The sequence below is a fragment of the Semicossyphus pulcher genome, unplaced genomic scaffold, assembly GCF_022749685.1.
Source record: "Semicossyphus pulcher isolate SPU_LCO1_2020_fin unplaced genomic scaffold, fSemPul1.0.p SCAF_17, whole genome shotgun sequence".
In the NCBI taxonomy this organism is placed as follows: Eukaryota; Metazoa; Chordata; class Actinopteri; order Labriformes; family Labridae; genus Semicossyphus; species Semicossyphus pulcher.
The window spans coordinates 22,847,342-22,858,024 of NW_027211681.1; the positions used below are offsets into that span (position 1 = coordinate 22,847,342).

Consider the following 10,683-nt stretch of genomic DNA (forward strand, 5'->3'; position numbering starts at 1 on the left):
AGGTAAAATTGCTTTATCCAGTTAGACTTTCAAAATAAAGAAGTCGAGTTAGACACAATGCAATCTCAGATGCCATCGGCTATAGTCTGAGAACGATAAAGCCTCAACGGTGAACATGCTGAGTGTGTAGCTAGCGGTTAGCGATAAACGACTTCCAGTCAAGACTTCCTTTTCCGACTTGACTTCGCCGAAATTTCAACATCATGATGCAGATCAGTAAAAAGTCAAAATGAAGCTTTGTCAGGTCCGACCTCAAGAGGAGAAGAAAACTCGAGGTCGGATCGATCATGAGGTCAAGTCGGGAAATCTGAACGCTGAACGGCTTTCGTGACACCGCTCAGAGAATTGATCTCAAGTTGAATTTTAGATCTAGAACAGATTGTTAGCTGAACTTGCTGCAGGTGTCTGTTTATAGAGATTAACAAGAGGCTAAATTGTGTCAGAAAGCAGCTGATGGGAGCAGTGATGTCTTTACGGTGGATGACGTTCCGCCTGCTTTTACTCTCCTCACGGACTGTTTTTCCTGCATACGCCGCAGACTGCTGATACGTGATTGGTACAAGCGTATAAAAACAGAAACCAGAACACTTGCCATCCCTAACATCCACCTCCCTGCCTACAGATTCTACATTTCTATGTACATTTCTATGGCTTTCGTAAACCTCTCTTCACCTCAGTTTGAGAGAACATACAACAGTCATATCTGGCTTCTGTCATGCACTTTAAGTTTAGAGGAATCAGACTTTGTTTACTGCAGATTGTGGATGAATAGAAGCGGTCATCATGCAGCTACCAGCTATTAGGACGAAACATTTCTCTTCTGTCCCGCTCAGTTTACCTCTCACACTCACTGTAAGTCCCCCTCTCTCTCTCTACCTTCCTCTTATCGCGGGGGAGGACAAAGGTTTATGTGGGCCTTTCATTCTGTCTCACAGTGAGAGATGGCTGCAGTGGATTGTGGGTAACAGAATCCAGCTGTGTTGCCGGCTCTGTGTTTGTGTGTGTGTCTCTGTTGGTGTGAACATGTGCAGGAATGTGTGTGTGTGTTGGTGGCTGCGTGCCGTGCAGCTCCGCAGGTCTTGGGTGCGCGTTGACCTGCTTCGCGTCAGTCTGACAGCAGTGTTTCTCTTTCATCATGCGCCCTTATCTGCACTCGTACAAATAGCAGAGGATCGACTGTGCGCCGTGAAGTCTTAGCAGCAAAGACTCTGTCACTTTTAATTATGAGTCTCTGAAAGAGCAAAGAGGACTGGTTTTGCAAGCCGAAGTTATGTGATTGTACTGTAACGCAGCAAGAAACTGCTCTCCATGTTTTGACTGCTCTGTTTAATATGGTACACGGCAGGTTCTTGGCTTCACGATGTGGGCACCCGGTCAGTATCAAACATGAGCAGAGGGCCAAGACGTTAAAAAAAAGAGAAGTACTTAGACGAGGCACGCACAGATGGAGTGCTTCTCATCTTTTCTTGAAGATTTTTTTCTCCACCACTTAACCTGTCAGTCCTTTGAAAAGCTAACCTTCAAATTCCACAGGATCCGTCTCCGGCACGTTCCGTGTGCGCCGCGACCTCCGGAGTCGATCGCGCCCATTCAAGTCAATGCTCGTGATTCCACAGCACGCGCCGCGGTCCGTCTCCAGAAGCGCCTCTCCGCTCTGCACCGCTAAAGATACACGCCGGGTCTATTTTTGACGGAGGCCGCTGTAAGCACGCGTCAAGCTGAACAGAGCAGATCGTTCCAAACAGGAAGTCACACACGAAAACAGCATACAGCATCCGGTAATTTCAAAATTAAACACCACGTAGGAGGTGCAAACTGAACTGTTGTTTGTGTGTTGCTCTGTTTAACATTGATGGTATCGGGTGATTTCGCAATTCTCGTGCGATCTTGTGATCTCGCGAATCCCACCCTGTGCTGCGGATCAGACACGCTTCCTGTGGGAGAGGTCTCGCGCTGTCTGACGGACCAGAACCGTGGCGCAGACGGAACGCGCCGGATCCTGTGGGATTGAGGCGTAATGTGAAGCAGCCGTGACTGACGTTAACATAATCTATGCTTTCCTGCAAAAGTAGTGTTTCTGCTCTGCTTATTTGGCGTTTTATATAGTTGAACTTAACGGCAGCCAACAACAAGCATGTCACAAACTACATACAAGTAAGTCCAACAACTGGACTTACATACACATGTACCACTAATCATTATTTTACCACACCATTACTACTAACATGCTTATTCCTATGCTATAAAGCACAATACCAATGGTGAAACATTTTCAAAAACAAGCTTAGAAAATAAAACCCTAATGATGCAAAGCATACTTAGGTTGTAGGTTATGAAAAAATTGATAACATTTGGGGAGAAGTGTCTTTGGTCTCTGTCCCTGTGTGTCAGCCGTGTGATTGGCTGGCGATTAGTCCATGGTGTAACCCCGCCTCTCGCCCAGTGACAGCTGTGATAGGCTCCAGTCCCCCTGTGACTCCCATTAGGATAAGCGGTATAGATAATGGATGGATGTCTTTGGATTCCCGACATAACTTTAATATATATAGCATTTAAAAACATAGTTAAAGACATTTCAAGAGGCAAAGCATAAAGAGGTCAGGACCTGCTAAAGCCTCCTCCAACATGGATGCTTTAGCAGGACAAATGCTTGCCTTCATGGAAGTTTGAATGGTTTTCCTCCATGGTTGAAGGTGTGTCTACCTCACGGCCCTGCTGCATGTAGTAGAGAGGTGTTTTTGACTTGCCGAGAGGCTGCAAGCTGTCAGAAAGGGTTTACCTGCAGTGCAAGTTCAGACGCAGGCTTTTGTAGCAGCAAAGCCACAAGACCACATACACACTGTTTACTCTGGATCTGAAAAGGCAGACACTTGTTTCACCAGAGAAAACAACCACACTGTTTGAGTCGTGAAGCGAAGCCTTCATGTTTCGCAGGATTAGTTTGTCTTTCCCTCTCTGACTCTGACACACAATGATTCTTTCATTCATATTCCATTCATTCCGTTCCTTCTCTGTCATCAAATTATTCACTTAGCCAGCATGCCAGCAGCAGCACCCTTAAAGGAATGACAGGCAGCTCTCATTATAAGACTGTTCTATATAGAGTAAGTGGCTGCACACAAAGAAAGATCCGGTTATGGAGCAGAGCGTCTTTAAGCGCCGCTCAAACAAAAGCAGACATACGCCATCGTGTCATAGCAGTGAAACTTTGTCCTCTGTGGAGTATGTGGGCAGATTAAAGACAGCTTCATCGTGTGCATCGAGGTCTGCATTGCTGTTTGTGTTAGCTTCATGTCTTAGTGAGAAGTATGCTGATGATAACCGCTCTTTTTGTTGCAGCTGATTTGACAGAGTGGTTTGGTGACTTAAGGAACGTGATGCCAGACATGTTTTGAATTAGCTGCTCTGTAGTCATACTTTCACGAGTCACCCTGGCACATCCACTTGTCCCTTACTTACTAGAAAAGATGGCTCACATAAAAACAGATTCTGCACATCAAATATTAAAGGGCCTCCTTTCAAAATTGGGCTTTTCTATTGTTACAGTTCTTCACATTCATCTGCTGAATGATGTTTCTCTGTACTATTGTCAGTTACACATGTCAGGAATTTCCCCCCTAGAAGATTTTCCCGCCATTTTCAACTTTGGCCCAGACAGTGTACCAACAAGTGTCAACAGAAACAAAGTGTTATTGGAAAGTGATTTCTAAAACCTCAAATCTGACTTCACTATGTGGTTCCCAACAAGACAGGGCAGATTGGGAGAGATTTCTCCGTCACTCAAAACCCACTCTTCTTTCCTCTTTTTTTTTTATAATCCTTTGTTAGTGCCAGTATGTGGTAGTAGAAATTACTATAAAACAAAGAAAACAATAGAAACAGTTGAGTACTAGTAGTCACAGAAGAACCAAATAAATATGGTGTATTGACTTACTGTTTAGTTTGTCATGTAACGGGTGCGGTTGGGTGATTTGTTGCATTCCATTTGTACTCGGAAGTCGGAATTTCCGAGTTCCCAGTCGGAAATTTCAACTGGAACGCCCCCTGAGGTCGGATTTTTCAACTCAGAAAGTCGGAGGAGCCTCACCAACCCCGACGTAATATCTCCGTGCATCAACTGTAAATAAAAGCTGGAGTATTACCGGTTTATTATCACTTCTGTCTTATTTGTGTCTCATTAAATCAGCCGTACTCACAGTACTGTCCAACTTCTATCTGTGGACATGTTGTGGACCTCATATTTGCTCTGTAGTTGACTTACTTACCATAGACTGTTCTGGAAAGCGGTCAACTCGGGTGGGACGTCATTCCCAGTTTTGAATACCGACTTCCGAGGTAAATGGAACGTACCATTAGGTCTGTGCCACTAAAGTCCTAGCAAAAGATAGTTGGCTTTGGCAAGTCTCAAATTTGCTTCTGAAAACACTTAAAGCGCCTATTTTTATTCAGATTAAAATAACTTTCTTTGCTCTCCAGTTCTTAACTTTGTGCTTCAGACAGATTTTGAGGAAATTCCTTCAAGCTGACAGGTACCAACCGTGCATGTTAAAACAGAGGGGGAAATGGAGGAGACAGAGGGCAGAAAGGGAACGGAGGCATGTGGCTGGAGCTGCACTCTTGACTTTAATAAAACATCTTAGGTTTCCTGTCAATTTCCACCTCAGGAGCCTCGGAAAGGGCGGTAGTGCAAGAGTGTACTAACACAAACCAGGTCAGAGTGGAGAGAGAAGGAGGGATACAGATGGGAGAGGGGTTTATATAGAGCCTTGTACTGTATTTTATGCAAAGTGTTGCAATGTATTCTAAGTATTTATTACACAAAGTGGGTACTACTCTCACTTTAGCCCAAGGCACCAAAACTAAACACTGTTATAGCAATTGCATGTGCCCACTCATTCACTCTTTGATCTCAATTAGTTGATGGATTGTTAGTCACTGCAAGTAACCAAGCTCCGTTCTCCCTCTTTCAAACACATAAATGATCTCATCCACACAAATGCGTACCTTCAAACAGGCCCCCTAGCCCCCCAATTTCCTGCGTTCCAGTACCTGTGTTTTTGGAAATATGATTCAGTAAATATGTCAAAGGAAGTGATCGAGTGTGTTGGTAAATGTCAACACACTTTCAGCATATTTGGGTGTGTTTGTATGAAGTAGCCATGTGGTGCTTTGGGTGTTCAGCTAAATTACTACAGACTGGGCTTCACGGGCAAAAGACTGTGACATAAACACCGACAAGAGGCTGAATGGCTTTCTCATTTACGCCAGGAAGGGGTCACCCTGGGTGGGCTGTATGAAGCAGTTGTCTTGGCCTGTTGGTTCAGATCCCTGGGGTGTCTGCTCATCAAGGATACAAAAAAGTGAATTCGCTATGATGGAGCAGTCAGTGTTGATCAATGATTCAATGATCGTTTGTTACAGGACAGATCAGTTGTAGAATTTTAATGCGCATTGTTTGTTTATGTGTATGTGGAAGCTAAGGTTTCTTGATTGGGCTAAATTGTTCTTCTATCCCTTCCATTGTGCTGTCGTGTTGTGTAAGTCCGTGTACTTGAATGTGCACTTACTAGGAAATTGGTAATTCTCAACAACCATTTTTTCTCTCTCTCTTATGTCTTTCAGAGTTTAAGGCCGGACGTCACCATGTTGCCTTACTTCCTGCTCTTATTCCTACCAATGGGTCTGGTGTTATCCTCTGACTGTCCAGTAGACTGTGCTTGCCACGTCCAGGACTCCATATTCTGCAATCAGCGACGCTCCAGCACCGTGCCCCGTGTGCCCACCACCACCCAAAATCTCTACATCTTCGAGAATGGCATTGACACTTTGTCTCAAGATGACTTCAAAGGCCTGGGGGAGTTGGAGATGCTAGACCTGAGCCAAAATGAGCTGACAGAGATTCCAGATGATGTGTTTGAGATGCTCTCAAAGCTGAAGAACTTGGACCTTTCCTCTAACCAAATTACCCATATCTCCAAAGGCTCTTTCTCTGGGTTGGTCCAGCTGGAACGGCTGTATCTTCATGCAAACCGCATTCAAAGCATCCACTTGGAAGCTTTTGAGGGTTTAGAGATGCTACTGGAACTCAAGCTTCAGGGGAACCAGCTCAGCTCCCTGCCATCCCTTCATTTTCCCAGGCTTCTGCTTTTAGACGTAAGCCACAACAACATCCCAACCCTGGGACCCTCAGATCTTCAGACTCCGCACTTGGAGGCCCTCAAGATTTCCTCTCTTGGGCTTACTTCTGTTGATGAGGATCTCATAGCGTCATTGGGGAACCTCCATGAGCTCGACATCTCCACAAACCAGTTAACTGAGGTGCCCCAGGCTCTAAAGCAGAACTCCCTCAAGGGGCTGATCAAGCTCAGCCTGGCTACCAACCCATTGGGCGAGCTCAGAATGGATGATTTCCAGAAACTGACTGCCCTTCAAGACCTGGATCTTAGTGGACTTAATCTCCAGGGATTTCCTGAGAGTTTCTTCAAGACCTTCCCAAGGTTGGTACAACTTACAGCAGCTGAGAACCCATTCAACTGCTTGTGTCCATTAGCCTGGTTCCCTGTCTGGCTAAGAGAGAAGGGCGTAGATCTTGGGAGGCCTGAGGAAACCAGGTGTCACTTCCCTCTGGTTAATGCTGGGAAGAAGCTTTCAGCACTAGAGCACAAAGATTTCGGATGTCCACCTTCCACAACAGTGCGGATTGGCTCACCCATTGGAAGTACTCCGGTTCCCCAGATTCCCACCACATCACCAGAAACCACCCATACCAATGCTATTCCTCCCCCTTATCCGCCTAGTGAGGGAACTGTGTCCTCAAAAACAGACAGCTATGGCCTACCACCTCATCCTCCTGTCTCACCAAGCTCTACCAGTGGTGAATATGAGCCACATATCTGCCCACCAAACATCTGCCTCAACGGGGGCACTTGTAATTTTGACCCATTGGGTCAACTCAGCTGTCTATGCCCCTCAGGAACCTTTGGTCTCTACTGTGAAAATGTGGATGAGGTTCCTGAGCCACCAAAAAGTTCAACAACAGAAGTTTCGATAGTTGTCCCTGTGGTTCCCATTGAACTTGATGCCATCAGCTCACGGCAGGTGACCTCCACATCTATCCTTGTTGACCTGCACCGCTTCATCGAAACACGACCCCACATCCGTGGCATCAGATTGACCTATCGTAACCTCTCAGGACCTGACCGCCGCCCCATTATTCTGAGTGTACCAGCATCCTACCCTGAGTACACTTTGCGTGGTTTGAGACCCAACTGCACCTACTCAGTCTGTGCCAGTCCCCTGGGTGAGAGAGTCAACTCTAGGTCCAACAGCTCTGTGGAAACAGGGTGGTGTACAGAGGCTCGCACCGCTGGAGTTCCACTAACATCCTTAGAGCCCAGAGTAGAGACACAGAGCCCACTGACATACACTCTCATCCCTGCACTGGCTGCCCTGGCCCTGGTGCTTGGGTTGGCTGTGGTGGCAGGGACAATCATCTGTGTGCGAAAGAAGAGGCAGGCCAAGTCAGGAATAGAGCTGGAGCTGGGCCCAGCTGATTCTGATCCTATGGAACTGGAGGGGATAAAAGTTGGCTTGGAGAATGGGGGAAACGGTACACTATCCCACAAACAGCCTGAGACTGACCTCTGTCACACTCCTCAGGCTCCCCCATCCTCGCTACAAAATGGGGCTTTGGACTATGAGGTACCCCTGATGCAAGGACACTGCCCATCTAATAACAATTTAACATCCCTAAAGCCATCGTATTTCTAAGATGCAATCAAATCTTTCTTGGGAATGATTTTCTAAAGATTGGGCTTGCCCATTCGGACTTGTGAGGTCCTACTATGGCTCACATAGTGTTTAAAAAAATCTAATTTTCATTCCAATTTCAGATATCCAAAATTTGAAAAGTGGCACTTACTATCCTTTGTTGTGCAAATAACACTACAGACTGGATTGTCAATTTAAGAGGTACTGAATGATGAATTTAAGATTACAGCATATTGGAAATGTGCTAAACCACTGTGGGACAAGGATCAGGATGTGGTTTAAAGTCATCCAGCAGAGTTAATGATGGTAAAACCAACTAAGTGATTAAACCAAGTGCAATCGACTTCAGTCTCAGTAGCAGACTGAAAACGGAAGTGCCTTTTTGCATTGACACAACTGTAACCGATGGCTCATCTTTATTTAAACTCTTGTAGACTGTGTAAATGAGCTGTAATCCTGTTGCTGGATTTGTGAGATACAGTATGGAAATACAGTATGGAGGGATACTCAGCCGGAGGAAGTGACAGTGGCTTAAATGAAAACAGTGGTGCAGAGTTGCGATGCCCGGACCACACGTCCTGGTACAAAATGGGTTTTGACCAACTCCAACTGCTCCATGGGAATTATAAAGAAGTTGCACTGAAAAGAAGTATGTCTTTTCCTTTCCAGTGTCATAGTCACAAACTGCCACAAGATTATTGGTCGCATAAGGAAAATGCAAAAACAAAAAAACGTTGAATAAACTCTCGGCAATAGTAGGTAATAGTTGATGGCCATTAAAGCTGTCTAAACTTCGTGATTAGCTGTTGACATTAGCTAATCTAAAACAAAACAAGTTTCTTCACATGTGGATTTGGATTCTTCAGTGTCAGCTGTCCACCGTTATTCTCTCCACACATCCAAAAGCTTTTGGCTCAGTGGAGGATAAATTTGCTGTGAAAGAAAAATGGACTGAATAAAGAGCCATTAAGAATGGACTTTGCCTGCATTGTTCTGTGCCGTGACGGGAAAGTTTTGTCTAGCTTACTTTATGATATTCTGTTTTTGTCATGTGTTTTTTTTTTCTGTTGATGTCCATTCAGTATTGCTATTGTGTGCTGAAACATTATGAATTGTTTTTCCTTACAAAAGGCTGCCTAAGTCATCATGGATTCTACAATTGTCTATTTGCAGAGAGATAACATATAGCCAACTCTTTCAGGAGCTTCCTGCAGTGAGTGCCGAAGTAAATACTAATTTAGGTTCTAGAGACCAGCCCTAAAAGCAACCAACAATAATCTAGATTAGAGGGATAAAATAAAAACTAATTTTATACCTTATAAAGAATGCTTTTGTTTGTCAAGATATGTCTTAGGAACTCACCAAGTGAATGTAACAGTCAAGTGTCAGACACTTTATTCTCTGTGCCAGGTCTGCCAGCGCTACATAAGGAAAGCCACAGACTGTTTTTGACCTCCAAAGCTCCTAAAAAAAAACAGTCTTCAAAAGCCTTTTGCCACAGAAGCCACCCCTATAAAGCAGCACACGCGTGCAGAGAAAAGAAAGCAACATCAAAGAGCAATTTGCTGTGACTTTCAGGCACTAGTTTCCTCTTGCCACTGACCGTATCAACCCTGAGATATGGTGAAGACGGTGTCCCCCTGTAGCTTTGTGTGCTTTCCCTTGCTGCCTTTCTGTGCCTCCACTCTAAGCACACAGCGTGGTCAACAAGGATTATGGGTTTGTATGTTTGGAGACTGTTTGCTTGTTTACGGCCAACCAGACTGTGAAATGTTCAGGCGAAATGCACTGTTTTGTGTATTTGTTCCCTTTTTACTTTCTGGGTCAGGAAATGCCACAAGCTTTTAGTGTTACATTTGTTTTTTTATATCTTTTCCCTTCATGAGAATGAATTTTATATTGGAGAGTATTACAGGTTTACAGAGACTTGCCGTAGCGGCATTGGTGCCGAGCCTTACTGACATCTTGTTGTGTCATATTACATGCTGATGTGTATTCCAAGAACATAAAGGGCCTTTAATTTTCCTCATAAGACATTGCATTATAATACATTACAAAGTGAAGATGAAGAAACATGAAATGTAATGTAATCAATTGAGTCTGGTTGAAAGAAAGACCTGTCTCGATTGTTAGTTATCCAACAGCCCTAAGCTTGGATGACTGGGTGTTATCAGTGACTTTGTTCAGGTGTGTGTGTGTGTGTGTGTGTGTATGTGTGTGCCTGTGTTTTTTTACTGAAACTCCTACAGTACATTGTCTGCTTTTTAATTGAGTCCATGCACTACACTCCAGCCCTGTCCAAAATCAACTTCTTTGGCTCCACTCCTTTCTTCATTTTGTCCGTTTTCCAGTATAAACACAGACACAGATGCTCATATATCTGCTCTCTCTCTCTCTCTCTCTCTCTCAGTATATCAACTGGAAGTCTCTCTGCGTTGCTTTGGACAGTAGGCAGGAAATGTTTGAAATATTTTCAACATGCTCGTAACAGAACCTTCCCTGTTTATCGGGACTTTTGTCCTTTTTTTCTTATTGTTTTTGACGTTTGTCAATTATGTTGTTGTGTACATGTTTGCCAGAAAATAATGCTGGGAAAAGAACAGTATTAAAAAGACTTAATTTTAAATCCTCTGTGATTTTGTGTCTCATTAAAAATGGTGTTGGTGTAACGGGTGTGATCTTGCGTTGTGTTGTGTTGTGTCGTTTAAAAGTATCACAGACGAGGATTCCCGGTTCGGTTGTTTATTCTAGTGATGGACAAACAAGGCAATCACTGGAATGTTCTTGAACATGCATTCAGGATGAAGCTCTTACATCGGTAAGTTAAACTGGGAAGCCAATAATATAAATCACAATATATGTACCTGGTGATGGACAAACAAGGCAATCACTGGAATGTTCTCTAACATACAA

The 10,683-nt window shown here is 44.2% G+C and overlaps 1 protein-coding gene across 1 annotated transcript in view; it reads left to right on the forward strand.

Annotated features, from left to right (window-relative positions):
- LOC138594193 (vasorin-like) overlaps positions 1-10,420 on the forward strand; it is a 36,083-nt gene extending 25,663 nt beyond the window's left edge. The window contains exon 2 of the mRNA XM_069665201.1: positions 5,623-10,420. Within this exon, the coding sequence (XP_069521302.1) occupies positions 5,644-7,770 (2,127 nt within the window). The 5' untranslated portion in view covers positions 5,623-5,643 and the 3' untranslated portion in view covers positions 7,771-10,420. The remainder of the gene's footprint in view (positions 1-5,622) is intronic.
- The last annotated feature ends 263 nt before the right edge of the window (positions 10,421-10,683 follow it).